Raw genomic sequence first — 23,672 nt, 5'->3', positions numbered from 1 at the left:
CAATATATTGTTAAGACTGATTGTTTGCTAAAAAATGGTTCATATAAAATACTATAATATTTGATTTAGTAATACAGCAGTGGAAAACAAATTACACTTTAATAACACTATACATTGGGATAAAATAATATACTAAGCGTTTATAACTGATGTGGATAAGTGAAAAAAATTGTGTGTAGAACACTTAAGATAATTGTCAGAATTTACAAATACCGATGCCAACTATTTATTTCACAGAATTACTTTCATTTTCTTTGTTATTTAATGCTTTTAGTAGGTACATACATCATAGTAGGTAATATACATTAATTTAGGTACATAATATTCATAGCTTTGTCATTCATAAAAAATATATGCAGGTGTGACGAAAAAAACATAATATAGTTTATAATTCATCTTAAATGTCATATTTGTTATTTTTTGTAAGTGGCACTCAGAGCTATGTTACACATTTACACGGTAAGTGAAATTAATATTAAATAATATCTTTATTGTGAACTTATAGAAACTTTTAAATTTATCCTTTTTTTCTTTTTATCTCGTATCCGTCATTACAATTTGTATACTATGGTGAATTTTAATGTTAAAAAAAAATTAGTTATTGAATAGTGTATGAAAATTTGCCATTTACTATTACTATTGCAGTAGGTGATTTGATCCTTGAATCAATGTAAATATATTATATATATTAAAAAATAATTTTGTTGAAATTAGTCAAATGATTATAAATTAAAATTGAATTGAATATAGTTTTTAAGTTAATTTTTTTATCATTTCCATTATATTTATTATTGTTTTGAAACACCTGTATAGCTTATTTGAATATCGATTTTATATAGCTAATAATTAATATTGTATTACGATATTAAAACATAAATAAAAATTTTTTTTTCTAATAAAAATATTATGATAAAAAAAAAGTTAAAATATTTTCAAATTATCTTACAATATATTTGTATTTTGTAGTAATATGTGTACTAACAAGTAGCTTACTTAATTTAATTATTCTAACACGTATATACTATTGTATATTATACAATATATACATATAATAAAATATAATACTTTTAAGATTATACGTTGTATTTTGTATAACCCATGTGCGTAAAATAAAATATTATATTCATTTCTTGGTTTAATTATAGCCAGACATTATAATAGTTCGAAGTGCCTACTAAAAACAATTATTTTCTTTGATAAAAATTAATATAGCTAGTTATTTAGCATTAATTATTAAATAAACTTAAAGCTAAACATATTAATTAGAGAAAAACATCATAATATTTGTTTTTTTCTATGTCAATTTATTTATTTTTCAAATAAATTATTTTATAAATCATAACTTATTTTTTTAAAGTATATTTGTTTAGTTTAAACATTTTTTTAATATTTTTATTTTTTATTACTCAAAAATAAATTAATACTTATTTTAAAACAACTGAGTACTTGCAGTATATTTTGTTTTAAATGATGACAAATTTTCTTCACAAATTTCATAGGACAAGAAGTATAGTAATAATTACTAATTAATATAGTTATTGGAATGTTTTGATATTTTAGAGAATAGTAGTGCATAATAAACATATATGATTATTATTACATTAGTAATATTTTAGAACAAATATTGATGCTTTATCCATTAAATAAACTTTCAAGATGGTATCTAAATTCTAAACTAAACTATTCTCTACAATGTATAGCCTTCAGGAACTCGTATCTTCTCCTTTTCGTCATAGCTTAACTTGCCCACAAATTAAAAATTGTTTGAATACATTGATTCAATACAAAATGTAGTTATAAAGGAGTTCACCAGAGCCATAGAATGTGTATATGGACCAGAGTTTTACTTCGAAGAGGTCTAATCAAATGATAAACATTAATTTATCCCAAGACACAAACTTTTTGTGTTTGCAGGATTTGATGCGTATACAATATACACCTTTTTGATAATTTTTTTTTAACTACATTACAGTCGTGTCGTGAGAACTATGTGTCTGTGTCATAAGTATAATGCAAGTAATGCAAGTATATTCTATATTTTAGACAGTATAATTATTAACGTTACATTGTTTTGGACGCATTCGTGTATTCTAATATTTATAGGTAAAATAAAAAAGATAATATTACGTTCATAACTATGGAAATAATTAAAATTATTTTTAACGTAGAAAATATTATGTTATATTTTAGTCATTAATATAATGTGAACATAACACGTTTACAAATTTGTATATAAAAAATTGTATGTAAGTGTAACTAGCATACAAATAAATTATCATCAGATAGGTTGAATCAGTAAACTCTACATTTTACAAATTTTAAAATCATAAATGTATTCATAAAAACGTATAGGTAGTATATAATTCTTGCTAATATAATTGACATATTAAGTGAGTTTATATTTTATTTTAGTGTACAAATATCTATAATAATAATCTTTAATATAACGACTTACCTAATAATATATGTACATTTATAATATAAAAACTATTATTTGTATTTACTTATTTATACAGAACTGTAAGAGCATGGTTAAAATTTGATATTTATAATGTGTTTATATATTTTCCGGTGTGAAGAATTTCAGGGTTTGTATATATATGTGTACCATATATAGGAAATAATAATTCACTATAACTCTTTAACATAATCAAAAACTAAAATGGATTGCATATTTATATACTTATAATTCTACCAATCCTAACACTAAAATATTTAAAACTATACAAAACGTTGATATCAAAAATGTCATGGGTTGTTTTAGATCAAGACAAATTGATAGTTTGTTGTGCGGAACTAACTGTCTGCCACAAAATTACCTCATCACAAAGTATACACTATATAGCCAAAAAGATGTAGGTACTTTTCAAACACGCATGACATATTTTCATAAACCCATTGTAACCATCTTCTAGCTGTAGTAACCATTAGAAATATACATAGGTCTTTATAACAGTGACGTAGCGTGAGTTTCAACCTAATCCTCCCACCCCCTTTCAATTTTCAAAAATTAAATTTAAAATTTACACAAATTTAACTTTAATAATTATTAGCATGTCTCCACTTATCTCAATTATACTTTTTTTTTTTTTTTTTTATCAAAATTCAATGAACCGAAAGTTTTTAAAAATAGTTTTTCAATTGCACACCCACAGACTGTATTCATTATTGATTGTTAATTGTTAAAAAAATAAAAAAAATGCTAATTTAAAAACAAAATATTTCAATAAATAAATAATACTATTACGTCCGTATAAATGACAATAATAAATGTTATAATTATAAACTTATAAACATAAAATATGCGGAAGTATAACGTGCAAATTGATGTTGTATGCAATACTGATCATGCATACACGCGAAGGGACGAAGGGTATACGACCGCGACGGTCTAAGAGCGTTTTATGCTTTGTTATCGATATCATCCATAACAAAATATATAAATTATTGGCATTGTACGTATGGAATTGCCAACATGCATACTGTACACATAATAAATACAATAAAATATCGTTATACGATATTACCATGGCGCGGTGGAGCATACAAAAGTATATAGTTTTAGTATACAGTTATAGTTGTATTATATAGTTATCGCGTAGCGTGACCGTAGTGTTTCGGATTGATCAATCTCCACGAACTATAAAGATAATCCATAATATTAAATATATTTTATCGCAAAACACTATGTAATGTAACAATGAAAAAAAAAATAATTTTCCAATTGTTGAAGTGTAGCACAGCATATACGCTATGCCACTGCTTCAAAAGATCCTTGTAGAAATGTATTTCGACATCAATAATATAAAACCTAAGTAACTTATATCAACAATAACTACATAGAACTAATGGGGTACTAACTATATAGAAGCTAATTTGAACCTAGAATTTATTAAGAATTACACACCTCGTATAATTTAATTATCAATATTTTTTACGAAATAATAAACAACAAGTTCAAAAATTACTATGAAATCTATACCGACATTTCCAAAGTAATAATGATATAAGTAATAGTGTGTTATATTTCAAGGTGCTATAATTGATAGTTTTCGATTATCACGACAAAATACCGAAAATCATTTGAGGATAAATCAATATTATACGTGTAAATATCCAATTTCGTCAAAAATTTTAAGTTCAAATATTTATAAAAATAAAATAGTATAAATATCATATAATATACCTACAGTATATATTTTTGGTAAAAAAATGGTATCTAAAGTTATTTAATTTTGAATTATAATAAAAAATAAGATTTTTTACAACATTAATGGGGTGTAAACATTTCAATTTTTCTTGACATTTTTTTGGTTTTCCACGTTTGTTAAAAAAAAAATACTGTGAAATTTTGAACTGTTGATCTCCTAAACTAGCAACTATATCCAATTTGCTACCAGAAACAAATCTTGAAGCCGATGGGCATTATTTTTTACTATAAAAAAACACATACATCATTGTTGAATCAATACATTTGCCGAAATCTAAAATTAGATTTATTTTATATCCACTTCACTAGTTCTATTGTATATTATATGTACTTCACTTTTGTTAAATATTACTGATTTTGTATTATTTATTATTTATGAAGTATGAAATGTAACAGTATGTTTACAGTATATGATATTTATAAGCTTTATAGGCCATAGCACTTAAAGTATAGTTATCATTTTATGTTTTACTGTAAATTTGAGAAAGTAAAACCCAATTGAAGTTTTATTAAATAATAACCTTTTAGTGTATTGTAATTTTTAGTTACACAATAATAAATGAAAAAAAAATAAATCATTGATAATTACCTAAAATGAACTATGTTAATCTATACAATGCTTTCTACTTCAGCGTATGGTTTGGCCGTACTGGTGTAAACCATATCCTGCATCGGGTTGGACTTGCGGTTTGGATAGTGTACGAACGATTCACATATCTTTTGCTGATTGCTGTTCTGCGTTCGCGGTGTCGGTGTGAATAACCGGACATTGTTTTTATCATTCAAACGACCTTCCAACTGAAAAAAGAAATTGTTGTATCGAATTTTGTTTTTGTTAATCAAAAATAAAAATTATAATCGGCGAATAACCGTATATTATACTTATAATTTATTTCAATGTCTTATACTGCTATTACGATGTATATTGCTCTAAATGTCCCATAATAAACTAATATTTTTCTATCAATAATTAATGAATAAATTATAATGCGAGAACTTATCAGTTTATAGAAAAAATGAAATGTATACTATGCTAATTATTTGTTTATTAAATTTAGTACCCACATATTATTATGAAGGTATTAGTCATTACTTGTACAATAATGCAACGAATAAAGGACTATAAAAAACTCAAGGACTGTTTTATTTCTAGTTTATATTCTAATATTTGATCGAATTTGATTTGTTCAACTAGCTTAATATTATATCATATTATAAGTTAATATGCTATGACATTGAGTTAGTATATGTTTCGTTTTTATGTCCTTATTTTAGTAGTAATTTAATGGATGAACCTTGATAGTTAGAATGTGCATTAAAATAAATTAGGTAGGTACCATATCAATATGAAGTTTAATTAAATTACATCATTAATTTTACTTAATTAATACTGTCATTGTCTGTCAATATCGTATACTTAAATACAACGCATGTATCTAATGTAAACTCGTGTACCGATTCTATATTTTAGAATAAATGTCTCGTAGTTATATTACGATTTGACGATATTTAAAAATTATAAATATCTAAATACCTATTTATAACTAAAAATTATTATGAAAAGTGTATTTTTTTGTAACTTTTATGTTGATAAAATACAGTATTAAAAAGTCAAACTTTTTTTTTATAAATTAATGAAGGAGATTTAAGAAAACTCACATTATAAATTATTCAACAAAATTGATAAATATGTTTTTAAGAAATGATAATAACACTTAATAATTTATCTCTTTTAAAAGTACAGTTGTTAATAATATGTTAGATATACATTTCTATATATAATATATATGTATATATAAATATTTGTATAATTAATTATTATTCAGTTAAAATGATAAAAATAGCGTTATTATTAGACTGCAAAAAAATTAAAAAATAGGTAACTAGTTTAGTTGAAAAGTAGATTTTGAGCGTATCTTCGAACTCATTAGTCATTAGTAATAGTACATAACTGTAATAAATGTCAGCAAAGATGGTGAGCCAGCTTTTACATCTAATAATATTTTCTAATATATTTATATTAATATAGGTAATTAATTTTTCTATAAGTATTACGTTAAGTTGGATTAATTAATTAAAAAAAAAGTCATCGCATATAATAAAACATATGTTATTAATTATTATTATATATATATTATATTATTATTATAAATGTATAAGTTAATACCTAAGTATGTAAAACGTTATAAATAGCTTAAAATTAGTTTTAAAAATTTTTTCAGTTATAATAAATAGTTGCATCCCATTTTATCACAGCAAATTTATTCTTATAACGCCGATTAGTAATTATTTAATAGGTGCACGTAATTTGCGCCAAAAAACAACAATATATTTATATAAATATATTATGTAATTTGCACCGCATAAAACTAAATAAAATGTATTGTATAATCTACGTCATCTTGTACCCACAAAAATTGTAATTTGTGCCACTTTAAAATAAATAAAAATACAATATACTTTATGTATATTGAATAAGTGAAATTTCGGTTAATAATAAAATATATAAAAATCAGTATTATTATAATCATTCATTTTTTCAATATAATATTCGTGATTTATGTGCTTAAAACAAATAAATTGTGTAAAATAAATATTTGAAATGAAATAAAACTTATGATATCTAGCTTACTTGCCTTTTTTTTATACTTGTTAAGTTGTAACTTAAAGACGGAACTAAGATTTTTCTATCAATTTTCTTTTGTCTATAGTCCTTATATATGTATTTGTTGAAAATTTTCCAACTGATTTTTATTTAAAGTAGAATTATATTTATATTTAGCAAAAATTACATACGCACAAATGTACCTTATTTAATACTTTTAATCATTATTATTTTAGAAAAAATAAAATTTATTGAAAATTCGTGACGTCATAACATTGCCAATTTATAGTAAAATTGAGTCAATTTTTTATTTATAATTTATTTATAGTACATTTGGATAAGTTTTGTAATTAAAGCCATAGTTCTCGTCCAGTTTAGAACAATAAGTAAAAATAATTTTTAGTAAATATATTAAGCTTGAACAGAGAATTTGTAGTCAGAAAGTAACAAGTGATTATCCACAAATAGAATAGGTAGTTTATTTAGACAATATTAGTTACCTACTCAATTAAAAACAACGAATAATATTATGAATATTATATTACTTATAGAATTAACAAAATTGAGTTACCAGATAGGTTAATTATTATTTTTATATTATTATTATTCAGTAACCGATAATTGATGTGTGTACAACATTGATATGACATAATATTGTGATGTACCTGTAACTATCAATATTATCTATATCATAGAATAAATTAATGTAATTACTTGTATTTATAGTGACAATAATTCATATTATTGTTATTTGTATTATAATTATTATTTATTATATATTATTTGTATAATATAAAATACAGACATTGTCAATATTGACAATAGTATAAGTACTTACTCATTTAACACTGCTAATTAATTGTTTATAACAATTTGAATTAATCAGGTTTATTATACATTATAATGTAATAATCTAATGGACTTGTAAATTATGTTTTTATTTTATTTTATTTTTTTTTAAATAGATAATTACGTAAGGTATACAATATGCTATTGAATTTTATTGAATGAAAATTATTTTGTATAATTCAATAATATAATTTCTTATAAACGTAATATTAATTATTATTAATACTTAAAAAAAAGTGTCAGCGAAAAAATAAATTCAACGAAATTAAACTGTAGCTTAATGGGTATTGATCAATAAAATAGTTAAAATGGTTTTTTACATTTGAAAATATCTTATCAATTTGAACATCAAATACTTGTAAAAAAAAAAAATATCGTATTTATGCATTTTGGATATTTTGAATCATCATAACTTATATTAATATTCTAGCCATTATATAATTAAATTTATGATAAATCTTGTATTTCACTATAGATTAACTAAGATTGAAACCTTTTAATATATATATATATATAGGTATTGAGATTGAAAATAATATATCAATTCTTGTGACTTTGACAAATAATTAATTCTAAAGCTTATACAATTGTATTTCTTTCATTAATGAAGTGGCTATGTATATTCGATATTTTTACAATTGTAACATGATGAAGAAATGTACATTAAATTCCGAGCGTAGTGATTGCACAGTAGATAAGTTTTTTTTTTTATGTGTAGCTAATGACAATTTTTATTGCGATAAAAATGTTTTAAATTTCAAAATGGGTATTTGAGACTTGGTTGGACTTTTGGAATCAAATATTGACAAAGTTCGTTTAAATCGCGACATTTTAAAATAATTTTGTTGTTAAAAGTTTATACATTTATTACTTCAATACCTATGTTTCGAAAATGTAGTACAATGTCTCTTATAAGTTGTACTAATAGACTGAAGTATTACTTAGGTACTATACTATGGTATGGTTATTAGAAATCTTTTTACAAGTATTTGAAGTTAAACATTTGATTTATTGCTGTTTCAATTATTTAAACCTAAAGTAATGATTTTTCCTCAAACGGTTTTTACTTATTTTGTTGACTTGGTTTTTAAAAAAATATCACTTGTAAAAACTTATATTTAAAACGTTAAATCAGTGCGTAAATTATCATTTTCTATACATTATGAGATTTTTAAAATGAGTACCTATTTTCACCATTCTACAGTATTCTGATATTGAATATTTACTTATACCTAATTTAATATAACAATGTTATTATAATCAATATTAAATAATAATATGTGATTAATTCAACATACCAAACTTAAAATCTACCGTATTTATAATAAAAAATAAATTACAAGTAAACATAATAAAATACCTGTTTTAATAAATTCTTAAAACTATATTTTGACACATTGAAATTTAAAATGTGTGATAATATATATTTATATAGGTCGTTTATACCATATTTTTATATTTTATATCTTGAAATATAATCTATTAAAAATAATATTAACCTGCGATGCTCGTGAAGTATTAATATTTTGTATAGTTAGTACAGAATACGACGATTCTGAATTAATTTCTTTGTATTGTCCATTTTTCAAATTTTCATGAATTTTGATTTTGACTTTTGATCCTGTTTGCATTCCTCTTTCATCGTCTAAAAACAACAACAATGTGAATATTAATCATTAATATAGCTAATAATTATAAACATTTTAAATATGTTAGTAATATCATTAATAACAAACTTATGAAACAAACATTTTTATTTTTAAATTATTTGTAGTTTTTAAAATATTTATATGTACACCAGTATGATAATAACCATTAGAGTTATTGTTTAAGCGTTATTTAAAATAATAAATAAATTATTAACCCTTTTTCACACAATTGGACATTCTGTGTACACAATCGACGAAAGTATTATAATTAGAGTTTTGAAGTGAAAGCCTTATAGGGGTAGTATAATTTTCTATTATTATGTTGTCGATATCTAGCAGAAACTATGGCCGGAACTTTATTCTATACAATGACGAGTTAAAAATTAAAAATGTATATTTTTTAGTTTTAGAAAAAAATTAATCTTTTTCTTATATTACCTATGTGTATATTTGTAAATTATACTTAATTATTTAACGTAGGCATTTTATTGTTTTAAATATTTATGTTAAATACTAACACTCAACATAATGAAACTTTTGAATAGTACCATATTTTTGTTATACACCTCAACCACGTATAACTATTTTTACTAAATCACTAAACCAGTTTTCAACCGTATTTATGAAGTTATTTTTAATAAAACAATAATATTTAGATAATATAATATTATGTAACCGAGGGATTAATAAGCTGTTTTTTTTTTAAATATTGAACAACGTTTTTTGTATATTAAATTTGTACTATTGCGTATTTAAAATTTTATTTTTATATTTTATTTTAATTACCATTTCATAACATTCGATCTCTGACTTAAAATGGTTTTTTTTTCACAATACCTACTAATAATAAATTATAATAAGCAGTTAAATTAGTTAAATAAATTATTACACAATATACAATATAAATATTTAAATTATACTCATCCGGTTTTTTCTCAGTAGTAGTTGTTTAAATCTTTAAAAATAAAGTTTTATTCGAAAAAAAATACTTTTATACTCATATAATTGAAATTACAATAAGTCTATTCATTTCGAAACAATTTATAAAACTGTTATAATAATTATTTATTATATATGAAATTAATTATAATGTTAAAATATAAAGTTAGAGTTTCATATTTTTGAAAATACAGAACTTTTTAATTTACATTAAAAACTACAGCTCAATATTGTGTTCTATATAATCTGTTTTAAAATATTTATGAATTGTTGGTACCTATATGATATTAGCAGGAGTAAAAATAATTTTATTACAATACTAGGCATTTTGATAAACAAATTAATTCTTTGTTCTACTCAATATCAATAGGTACATATTATTAATTATACGAAAAACCAAATTGTTGTATTATTTGTTTTATTGATATAACTACTATTACAATTGTATTGTAAACGGTGCACTATATTATGAAGTTGATTTAGATTAACTAGTAGCTTTTGAATAATATTTAAATCAATAAAAAATAATAATCGACTGCAGAAATATCAATTAATGCGAACGAATGTAATACCAAATGTCAACAACAATTTTGCAATTAAAAAGTACACGGATCACGTTGGTAAGTACTCGATATTAAATCTTACTTAATACGGATTTCAAAAACAGTTTGAGTTTTTGTTAATGATGATCGATTTTAAAAATTTCAAAAGTATAATAAAATATTCAGGTGATTTTAATACGAGCGGTTTATGTGGTTTTATTTTTCAATTTGCCGGTGTCACAGCGGTGTATTTTTTTAAAGATGATATTATAAAACTCGTAATATATAGATAACACTATAGTAATACACTAAGTGTTTTTTAAGATATAAAATATAAATGCATTTAATGCGTTGTTTAAAATACATAACTACATTTACATTAATGTAAATATTTGAATCTTGACTGAATAATATAATATGAAATATAAATATTAGAATGTTTACTGAATAATATTATATAGTGCTTATTAATTAATTTTTTAGAATATCTATTAATATAGAAATTGAAATGTTTAAAAAATGATCTCCAGCTCTGAAATTGAATATTATATTGTTATAATATCTAAAATTATTATTGTTATGATCTAAAATTCAACACGTGATTAACCATATTACATAAACCATTTTATAATAATTTAAAATTTAATGACGAAATCAAAAAAAAAAAATTTCATTAAAATTAATTGATAGATTTTTAGGTGTAAATAGTGTATATCTTATATAAGATTAATAATTTTAGTATAGATAAAATAAATAATACATTTATAATATCTTCGATATTAAATATTCATGATATACAGCTGATATTTTTAATAGTTTTATAATACGTGTCTAGAACTTTAAATGTCAATAATAATTATTATTATTTGATTTGTAGTGGATTGAGTTAGTATAAAAATAATATTAGCATTTATTTATTTGAAAAATAATACATACTACATACATTTATACAATTTACTATGAAAAATAGCAAATACTGGAAAATAATTTTCAGGATTATTTTCTTAGCGGAATATTAGTTATTTGATTTAATGCACACGATTATGTGCATTTACTTTTTTAGCAGTTGTTCGGGAATTATTGTTTAAAATAATTGTAACGAACTGTTACTGTTTTTTTGGAAAAACTTTGTATCACTATACTAACCAATATGATTTGGAGTTTATCTTATTAATCCATTTTAACTTCCTGCTATGTTTTTAAAAATTCCCATGAAAATATTATAGTATATACCCGGAGTAGGAATGGCGTAACCAAAACCCTGAATATATCTAATCAATACGGAACTGTTGCGGTAGGGCCTTTTATAATCAAATTTTATAATTAAATTCCCATCATAAATACGTTATAACTTTTTGTTGTGGTATTTTATAGAGAATATAAAAGAGAAACAAATTAAGCATTGCATCAGTCGAACAACATACTTTGTTCAATAATAATTATCGTTGAAGTTTTACAGAGACAATCATGTAAGTAAATATTATTTTTAACTAGTTATTAAAATTAACTTGCTAGTTTTTATTTTTAAATCATACTATGTATATTATTTGAAAAGCAAAAACATTAAAATAACTATAATATTTAATTAATATAATATAATACTTGAATTATAATTTATTTTTTATTTTTTTATTTATTATTAAAAAAAACAAATATTCAGTTTAAAATATAAAATAAATCAAAATAGTATGTAGACATTTTTAAATATTTTTTGAGAAATTAATTATTCAAGTATGAAGTGTCAAATACTAATTGACAATTTTTATTATTTCAATAAAACTACGCAATTGGACAAATTAAAAAAAATTTAAAAATTACTTTCATTTATTATATAAGTTTCATTAAATTATTTGTAAATAAACATTTTAAGATAATTACAATATAAATTACAATATATCTATCACTCATCACATGTGTATTTTATATACTACGTAATATTATTACTGCACTTATTTCTGTTAAGATTATAAAGTAATATTAGGTTACAAATTATATTTCTTGTACGTACTTTGTATATTTTTTTTCTATTCATTTTCTATTTATTAAAAAAAAAATATTTTTATATTTATCTAAATGTTTATAAAACATATAAAAATATATATGAAACACAAATTTAATTTTCTGTTGTTATTTCACAAGGTTTTAAATCCAATAGATTTTTGAGTGAGGAGTGATGAATATATTCAAAAAGATTGCTTTACTCGTTTAGATTGGTTATTAAAAATTTATGTATATTTGTATTTTTTAAAAACCATTGATCTAATTTATGTGTGTATAGAAAAGCAAATAATCATGACAGACAAAAGCAACATTTTGTACTTGTTCGATCGTCCCAGTGAACCCATATTCATCGGTAAAGGCGATGAAAATGTATCATTTGATGTACCAGCAGAATATTTGGTGAGTTGAACTAGTATTTTATACAGATTTCAATCCGACCCATAAATTTAAAAAAAATAATAAAGCAATGATTAGATATAATATTTTTTTGTAGATTGTCTACGAGTAATACATTTTATCGTTTGTTGTCGCGATTTACGATTATTTAATAAACTGTAGGCAGATACTATTTTAGGCCCTGTGCACACCGCACGCTTGTGTTAAAATTTAATTGATAATAATTACGATTTATGATAATGAATGAATTTTATAAAACGTAAATTTTTAAAAATGTTAAATCATTATAAAATAATTTTTAGTATTTTGGTGCATTTTTTTTTAAAGATTTTTAGGTTATAAAGTTTCAGGCCCTAGTAATAATATAATTTAATAGTGAAAATTATGTTTCTAATAATAATTTGTCAAACAGTTAATTACATATTTTTTTTATGTGTTTAGACTGATCGATACAAGCCATTGGCATCTGACATTCAAAATCGTTTTTCTGGTGGAAAAACTATCTCAATTACTAAGTTGGACCGTATCCCCGACCTGTCATTTCCACTACAACTTCCCAGGGATGCGTCATTTTCTCTTTTTATTCCGTTTCACTCTAAAATGGCTTCAAAATTGATTGAAATTTTTATGGGTTAGTATATTATAATTTTTGTCAGTACTTTCGATATTTAAGTAACTACTAAACTAATCGGTTTTGAATATTTTACATGTATAATACGGTTAACAATATATATATATATATATATACATATTACATTTTACAGATACCAAATCTTTCGAAGAATTACTGTCATTAGCCGTGTACTGTCGCGATAGAATGAATCCGTACATGTTTATTTATGCATTATCTGTAGTCGTGACACATAGACCCGACACCCGTAATTTGGAGCTGCCATCGCACGCAGAAATGTTTCCAAGTTTATACATGGATTCGACAGTTTTTAGCCGTGCCAGAGAAGAATCGGCAGTGGTTCAAACAGGTTCGAGGGTGAGTAAATCTATAAATTTTCAGTTCACCGAATTGCTGTTTACATTAACAACTAAGATAATAATATACTTATGCAATTTCTGTACATTTAAACAAATATTATTAATGTGTTAGACCCCAATTGAAATACCCCACGATTATTCTGCCAACGATTTGGACTTCGAGCACAGAATCAGCTACTTCCGCGAAGACATCGGTATTAATCTGCACCATTGGCATTGGCATTTGGTTTATCCATTCGATGGACCTATGAGTATTGTAAATAAAGACAGACGCGGTGAACTATTTTATTACATGCACCAACAGATTATAGCCAGGTGAATTACTTTAATATTATCCATTTTATTTTATCGCTATATGATGTGATGCGTGAAATTGCGCAAATTGTCACTAATTACCAATGTGTTTAAATGGTATATTAACTCGTATAGGTACAATATGGAACGACTGAGCAACGATATGAATAGAGTGGTTCGTTTGACAAATTGGCGTGACCCGATCACGGAGGGTTATTTCCCGAAATTAGACAACATTTTGGCCAACCGTGTATGGCCACCGAGACCAGTCAACGCCAGATTTTCTGTAACGATTAAACATTTTAATTCCATTCGCATTATTTTCATAATTGTTTACATTTGTGTTGTATTGTACAGAATATTAACAGAGAAGTAGAACAGATATCGTTTGACATCGAAGATCTTGAACGCTGGAGAGACCGTATATTCAACGCTATACATTCTGGATTTATTATTAATGTATGTATAATGCTATGTGCACTCTTATAAGCTGATTATTTATTATCGTTTATAGTAATATACCGTATGGTAAATAATTATGGACAGTTATTAAAATCAAATCTGTATACTTAGTATAATAGGTTCTGTGATTGAGCTGTTTAGGTGGTAATAAAAAATTAACCATAAACCGAATATTGTTATTTTATTTATTTAGACGGCTGGTCAACAAGTTCGTTTAACTGAAGCTGACGGAATTAACATTTTGGGAAATCTCATTGAAGCTAGTATATTAAGTCTAAATCCAAATTTGTACGGATCTCTTCACAACAATGGTCACAACGCAATCTCATTTATCCACGATCCTGATAACAGATTTTTGGTAAAAATATATTTTTTTCTTTCTATTTATATTATATGTAATATATATATATTGATATGTAACAATCGGCTTCATGTATTTTAAGGAAAACTACGGTGTAATGGGCGACTCTGCCACTGCCATGCGTGATCCTGTATTTTACCGTTGGCATGCATATATTGACGATATATTCCAAGAATTTAAAGCTACTATACCAAGTTACAGTACTCAAAGCGTACGACAGTAGTATTTTTTTTAAATAATTGTTTGTTTAAATAAATCGTTATATTTTTAGTTGGGTTTCGAAAACGTAAGAGTACAAAGCATAGAAGTATCGGCCACTGGAATACCACGCAATGAGTTTTCGACATTCTGGCAACAAAGTGATGTTGACTTGTCTAGGGGTTTGGACTTTTTGCCACGTGGTTCTGTATTTGCTCGGTTTACTCATTTACAACACGCACCATTCAATTACAAAATTGCCGTAAGCAGATTTTGTTTATTTTATTGGACAACATAATAATATACCTACCTTAATGTTTTTAAATGAAAATTATAGTGTAGAAATTAAATGTAAAATTAAGTAGAGCCACACGAATAGTACAATTGATTTTCTTAGTTTAGTTTAACAATTTAGATAGAAAAAAAGAATTTTAACTAGTTATTGATTCATTATAAAATAATATGATTAAAATATGTTAAATTTTTATAAGGTTGAAAATAATGGAAACCAGCGAGTTGGAACAGTTCGCATCTTTATCGCTCCTAGATTTGATGAACGAGGTTTACCATTTTTATTTAGGGAACAGAGAAAACTTTTTGTGGAGCTTGATAAATTTAGCGTAACACGTGAGTATTTTTTTTATTAAGATTTACTCAGTGGCGAAGCTTAAGTTTTTAGTTGGGGAGACGTTGAATAAAATAACACTAATACGCTTGAATTCCTCCCTTTTTATTTTACCTATTGAATAATATATTTTTTTTCGTATGAGTAATTAATAATTCCATCGTTCAAAATGACATAAATTAAATCATCAGCCATGAGGACAAACTATAATATAAAAACAACAATATTAAGAAACACTTAGGTACCTATCGGCTAACAGTAATAGCGATTTACAGGGGACGATGGCGAGACAACGCGATGGCGATGTCGATAATTGAGGAAATCCGAATAGCGAGACGTGTCTCATAGCAAATATAGTAAATCCATAGTAATATATAATATTTTATAATACAAATGACGTTACAATTTGTAAATATTTTATAAAATAAAATTATTTGTCTTGTGTTCTAATTTTTTAGTGGGTAGACGTTGTCTCATTGTCTCCTATGACGCTTCGCCACTGGATTTACTGTTAAAAAAGTTATGACAATATTTTTTCTTTTATTGTATTCCGAGTTAGTTTTTCAATAATATAATTTGTAATGTTGTAATACTAATGCTATATTAATGTATAAACAAAAACACCCTCTGAAATTGGTAATTAATAATTATTATTTTTAAAATAATAATTATTGGTAGGTTCGTAGATAAATCAATAGTTTTTATTGTATACCTATAACTATTAATTTTTTTTCAAATCGAAAATTGTAACTGTTCAATTTTAGTTTCTCATTATTAACATTATATAGTATTATATAACACTATGCATAATTTTATTTATACAGTTAAGAGAGGAAAAAATGATATTACTCGACGATCTATTGAATCATCAGTGACTATTCCACATGAAGTAACTTATCGAAACTTAGATAGAAACAGACCATCCGCGGGCAATACAGAAGCATCAGCAGCTTTTAATTTCTGTGGTTGTGGGTGGCCACAAAACATGTTAATACCCAAAGGGTCATTTGAAGGATACCAGTGTCAATTGTTTGTCATGGTATCTAATGGCGCTAACGATCAGGTAATAAAAAACAAATGTTTAAATCTTATGAAATATAAAAACATTATGTCTATTGTATATCAATCACCAATCGTTGAAAAAACGAGCATCAATCGTTGACAAATGTCTAAAACAAGAAATATTGTTTTTTTTAAATTATTTTAACATAGTCTCGATAATAATTTACTAGGTGGTTAATTCAAACGTCAGATATGTATATTAATGAATTAACGAATATTAATTATCAACCGAAACAGGTGGAGAGCGCCCAAGACAGTCAAACATGTGACAATGCTTCCAGCTATTGTGGTATCCGCAACTCGCGTTATCCAGATGCTAGATCAATGGGCTATCCGTTTGATCGCACACCTAGAGACGGAGTGGTCACTCTTCAACAGTTTTTGACGCCGAACATGGCTGTACAGGATGTGCGTATACGTTTCGCGAATCGCACGGTGGCACCATTACAAAACAGAGTAGGAAGTCAACAGGCTCAACCTCCAAAAACTCAACCATCAAAACCGGCATCTGGTGCCAATTGGAACTAGTGACATTCGGAAAACGTAATATTTGTAAGCTTAACTTACTATATTAATGTATGAATAAATTAACATATTCTCATCCAAGACAAAAGAATTTTTAAAAATAAATAATACGAATTTGATTGATTTAAATTGTTAATATTTTAAGTATGATGACAACATTTTTTTTAATATTTATACAGGTCAAGAATTACATTGGGAAAATATGATTCAAGTTTATTCAATAATTTAAGTTAATATTATTATTTATATATTTATCACATTTTAAAATTATATTGCTTTATGAAAAATTATAAAATAAAATAATTTTTGCTTTATATTATATAATTTAAAATATATTATTATAGAAAAATATTGATTATAAATGGCATAATAAAAACATAAAATATACTTATTAACATAAAATTCTGTGCATTTTTATTTATATAAATTGATTTTTATAATATTATGATTCTATCCTTTCCGCTAATTAGAAAATGTAATAATTAATGAAACTTTTTAGTTAAATCATTTAATTGTTGTTTAGTAAGAGTATAATGAAAGAAATATTATTTTTAAATTGATTGACTATTATTCTAAGTAAAGGTTATGCCTTAAGCACATCGAGTTCATATTGTTTGGCATATAAGTCCTTTTTATATAAACTTAAAAATATTGATAAGATATTCGTACAGTTTATTTGATAAGTTGTTAAAGATCAAATTATCTGATTAATCAATTCAGAATCGATTTTTTTCTGTACATTAATTTCTAAATTCTAAGTTTAACCAAGTCCCATTTCCTGATTACATACCACTAATTGCAAAAACTTATTAATATTCTATGTGCTCATAATTACATATACAATAATCGTTTTAATACAATTATATCGCTTCTAAACATTAATACCTTTTATTATTATAACTTAAAAAAACTATTATTTACTTCATTTTTTTTTGAGACTGTTGTACTTTTATATTTTATTTTTACCAAATAATTATTTGACGATTTATTAGTTAAACTGCACAAGTTATTAAAATTTTAAGATAAGACTTGCTTATATTTAAAAAAATATAACATTATAAGAGTTTTTAACGTTTGTGTGTACAACAGTAGTTTATAGTGAGTATTTGAAATAGTTTTATACTAATATTTCTATTTTAAAAACTTTGTTTTATGAAGTTTCTGTGACCATCAGACCATGAGTAATAATTATCATATTTGAAATGTGCTATTTATTTAAAGATAAAAATCATTTTGTTAATAAAAAATAATCTAAACAAAAATTTTAAAATAAGGAAGCTTTTATGTATAGCTATTACTATTTGTTATGCACTTTGATTAATAGTATATTATAAAGTATCAGAATTGTAGGAAATCAACAAAAACTACAATAAATTGTTATTATTGTCAGTCCAGAGATATTTAGATATTGAAAATGTAAATTTAAAACCAAACTGTAGTTATTGTTAGGTATAAAATATGTATACTACAATCATACTCGTCATATGAGAGACTTTTTAAAATAAATTAATAATAAGAAGCCACGAAATAAAACCATCGAGATTGTCATCTATGTTCATAGATACAAATGTTTGTATCATAATTAATTATTACTTTTGGAGTTTAAATACGAAAAATGAATTAGAATAAAATAAACTGAAAAAAATATGGCTATTAGACAAAATATGTTCTGTGGACTAGCTACCACGGAAAGGGACACCATCGCTAATGATATTTAAATATACATACATATATATTTATTGTCGCTACCGTTCACAACAATCGAGTTTATAATTTATCATTTTATGAATTAGACAAAAATTTGTAATTTTGCGATTTTTTTTTTAAATTGTGTTTATTTAATAAATGTATATAAAACATATTTCTTATGACTTCATAAATTACAAGTATTTCATTGTTTACTCAAATCTTATAAGTCGGGCTCATTCTTCTTGTAATTTTAATATTTACGGTTGATCAAGTAGGAACGGCTAGTTTGATGAATTTTTATTAAATATTAATACATAATAATATTTATATCTGGTTAGGTCTATGTTTATTAATATGTATGTTTATTTTAATCTCCTTTAATTATTTGTTTTCTTTAATACCAGCCATTGTTTCTTAGTATAATAATCAATATTATTAAAATTATTTCAATTAAAGAATTATAATCTTTAAAACAAGTCGGCAACAATTTTAGTTGTTTATTTAAAAAAAAAAAAAATACATAATAATATTTAAAACAAAATAAATTGTTTTTAATTAAATATCTTTGAACCACTATTTTACAAGTGCGGTTGTAGAATCACGAGACTTTCGCCATAAAACCGTTTTGTACGTGGATGAAATAATTAATGATAATTATCGGTATATTATTATTATTATTAAAATTAATTTCATATAAAATAGACTAGAAATGTATCTATAAAATATTAAAACACCATTTTAAATAGATTTTTAGAAATCTAGTTTAGCACTGAGCTTATAACTATCGGGTATTAAAAAATATGACTTTACTAAATTAATGATATATGCAGTGTTAATCTATCTAAAAAGTAATTATTATTTGAATGCTTTTAGGATTATTTCTCTTTTATACTATCGTTACATTTAAAATTATATATATGTTATGATATCAACCTATTAAGAGGGCACAACTGTAACGAAATTATTCTGAAAACACATATTAAGACACTTTGCATACTATGCTCGCATCAATGCTCCTAGAAATTTTTAATAAATGTAACTTTTATATACCAGTATAAAGTTTACAAAATATAATAACATAAGCTTTTGTTAATATTTTTTTTTCAAAAAGTTCACGATTCATTTAATTATTCCACATTTTAAATTGATACAATTCAGAATTGTTTCAAAATGTACAATACAAATTTAAATTATAAAATTAAAAAATAACATACCTATACTTATTACGTGTATTGCACAAGCTGAGGTGTATACAAGGACTGATGTGATCTGATCTCCCTAAACGAGGTTTTTTTTTTATGAGTTTCATAAAGAACATAAAAAAAATATTAGAAAACTATCAATCAAACTCAAACAATAGCGTTCTAAATGATTGAATAACAAAATTACTATGATAATTTTTGACCATCAGGAGGCTGGAAACAACACACACACATACACACATATATATGTATAAAAAAATTACGTTATCCGAAATTTAAAATTCTAAAAAAGGATGGGGTCAGTGAAATAATATTATTTAGAAAAGGTTTCGAAGTATAATATCTGTGTTTATTATCATAAAACAACTCAGTTATTTTATTGTAGGTAATACATATTTAATATAGTTCATTACGAATTTTATATAGGTAGTACAACTATATTCTATATTTTTGATTATACTGATTATAGTATATTATACATGAGATAATATAGATGATATAATATTACCTTATCTTGTTAATTTATATCATAAATTATAGTTAAAAGGTACTGTCACCGTGAACCGTGGCTAATGTGGACGATATCATAGTTGCTGTCATAGTGTCATAACTAAGTTATTGAACCTTTAAATGTGCTGAAACTTTGTGATTATAATAGTAGATAATGGATTTGGGGAGCTTGAGTGTTGAGTATAATAAAAAATTGTTTTTTCATACACTAATTCCTTTTTTTTTTTAAACGAATATTTTTTGTTATCATGTGAATTAATAGGTTTTTTCTACTGATTCGAGTTTATTTTGTTTAATAAATGTCTTCTTTAATTGATGTCAACATACAGATTAAGTTAACTTTGGTATTATGAATGTCTAATGTTGTTCAAGTTACTTAGTGCTACGTGACAATAATGCATCATGCAAATGTATTACTAACACGACTACACGAGATAGATTAGACATGTGAGGTATAATACTTATATTTATAGATTAAAAGGTAAACACTAAACGCAGATGATATTTTTTTTAGAAATATATTTTTAAAATCCCTAGAGTTATTTAATTGAATAATGTAAAGTAAAAATGACATTTTCACTTAATACAGTAGCATAAAATGCATTTTAAAATCGGAGAAAGAAACACTTATAGACTATTTATAATATAAGTCAAAACCATAAAATAATGGAATTTTTTATAGAGATTGATATTTTAAATAAAGATGCATTCTTAAAATAGATTATATGTTGGTTGTTTTTCTGATTTATTTAAATTAAGTTCTTATTTTTAGATTTAAAATGTATCGTTACTACTTCAATGAATAATCGGAATCTTAAATTATTATTTATAATTTAAACCGTTCAACAGTTCACTGTGAATATCATAAAAAACTATAGCTACCAATAAATAATATCAATACATCAACTACTAATTTTTTCTCTGAAGTGAGCAAAGTGCGGCGAGAGATGAACCATAATATTATTATACAATAAAAAGCTTGCGAGTCTTGTCCGAATTTTTCAATTATATTTGTATAGCATAATGTTAGGTGGTTATTAAAATATAATATGATATACTTTACTGAGATAGTTTCAGTCATGTACATATGGTATTATTTAACCAAGAAACTATACACTTGACAGTGTTAAATTAGTATCCAGTCACGTGTTCAAAATTTAAAACTGTCTGTATATATATATATATTATATACATAAAAAAATCAATTCAGGTCAACATAATCTATTGTGGAGGGTTCCGGAGAAACAGTTTTATTTTTAAATTGAATATTTCACGACTACGGCGAGGACCTGTTTTTCCCTTCCATTATTTCCACTAACTTGTGACAACTGGACGTTCTTCGACACCCTTGGACCCTGTAAATCGAATTTCTTCGCCGTTTTGAATCCTGACAGTTTGCCGTTCACGGAATACTGATCGTCCACGGACGTTGGCCGCCAACCGTTTGGCGTACACCACGGCCATTGCACACACTCCCACGAAGCAGCATCCGAGAAACAGGATACCTATGTGTGCGGCTTCGGAAAACCGCGTAGCAGTGCTGGTGGAATCTCCTAGGGTCGAGTTGGAAAAAATATTAACAGCAATGTGAATATTATTATTATTATTATACTCGTGTAAGGTGAAATGTGAAATAATAATAACTATGGCGTAATACACCGGTGACCGGTTATCGAGTTTGAAAAATAACGAAAAACAATATTAGTTTTAGTTATTTTTTTTATATTTTTCGTGTACAATGTGTACATACGTCACGATATGGTATTATACTAATATCTCTAAACTGGTGTTAAATCGATCACGTTCGAACAGGTATATTATTCTAATAACAATATTGTTGGTAAATATTATGTTCTCAAATGGTTTGAGTAAATATCATTAAAAAGTTGTAAAACTATGTAACTAATAATTCAGCCATCACTAATCGAATGTTTTCAAATCAAATATAATGCAATCAAAATTACATTCATGACATATTTTATTTGTTATAGTCAAGTATCAACACCATGATATCAATAATTTAGTAAAATAAACAAATTGTTGTTCGGTCACGTTGTAAATATGTAGTCTAAATAGGCATTTAATTTAGAATTCATATTTATGTTTTGCTAAGATATGTCAAATTGTTGTTAATAAAACCTGCAGACGTATACGTGTAATCGTCTGTGATTAAATATATAACCCAAGAAACGATTACTATGATGAAAAAGAAAAGGCAAGTGACTACGGCGCTAGTAAATGGAAATGTAAAAGTTCTAATGAACGATAATTTACGTGACTAGAATTATATGTTGGTATGAAACAATTTGCAGTAAGCGTTCGATTGATAATAAACGTATTAACTGACGGCAAAGACATTCGTTCTGTTCGGTTGTATATGCACTTGGACTGGACAATGTTTATTGTCGAAGGGATAAGAGGCTTTTACACGAAATGTCGTTTTTTAAGAAATGAGATAACTTATTATTTATTTATTTTTTCTAAAAATATTTACTCTTATTTCAGGTTAGACGCATATTTGTAGATTAGTTATACACTCGCACGTAATTTTGTATTTAATACC

At 24.6% G+C, this 23,672-nt stretch overlaps 2 protein-coding genes across 3 annotated transcripts in view; one reads left to right on the top strand and one right to left on the bottom strand.

The window, feature by feature from the left end:
* The window catches only part of LOC113555891 (nephrin-like), a 234,889-nt gene that overhangs the window by 5,309 nt on the left and 205,908 nt on the right, over positions 1-23,672 (bottom strand). Inside the window, exons 13-15 of the mRNA XM_026960497.1 lie at positions 22,429-22,662; positions 9,164-9,309; positions 4,800-5,008 (exon numbers count right to left, since the gene is read on the bottom strand). Of these exons, the coding sequence (XP_026816298.1) occupies positions 4,820-5,008; positions 9,164-9,309; positions 22,429-22,662 (569 nt within the window). The 3' untranslated portion in view covers positions 4,800-4,819. The remainder of the gene's footprint in view (positions 1-4,799; positions 5,009-9,163; positions 9,310-22,428; positions 22,663-23,672) is intronic.
* On the top strand, positions 12,183-18,022 carry LOC113555893 (phenoloxidase 1-like). Of its 2 annotated transcripts, none has more exons than XM_026960499.1 (14): positions 12,183-12,263; positions 13,073-13,194; positions 13,633-13,822; positions 13,956-14,179; positions 14,294-14,496; positions 14,611-14,761; positions 14,833-14,934; positions 15,131-15,295; positions 15,381-15,509; positions 15,570-15,758; positions 15,988-16,123; positions 16,946-17,184; positions 17,421-17,726; positions 17,888-18,022. In XM_026960499.1, exons 2-13 carry the CDS (start codon positions 13,087-13,089, stop codon positions 17,709-17,711), a joined length of 2,127 nt encoding a protein of 708 aa, XP_026816300.1. In that variant the 5' UTR covers positions 12,183-12,263; positions 13,073-13,086; the 3' UTR covers positions 17,712-17,726; positions 17,888-18,022. The 2 variants fall into 2 exon arrangements, with proteins under 2 accessions (XP_026816300.1, XP_026816299.1); XM_026960498.1 differs by having other exon boundaries at positions 17,421-17,735.

Source organism: Rhopalosiphum maidis, chromosome 3 (assembly GCF_003676215.2).
Source record: "Rhopalosiphum maidis isolate BTI-1 chromosome 3, ASM367621v3, whole genome shotgun sequence".
Taxonomy (NCBI): Eukaryota; Metazoa; Arthropoda; class Insecta; order Hemiptera; family Aphididae; genus Rhopalosiphum; species Rhopalosiphum maidis.
This window is presented reverse-complemented; position numbering and strand designations above follow the sequence as displayed.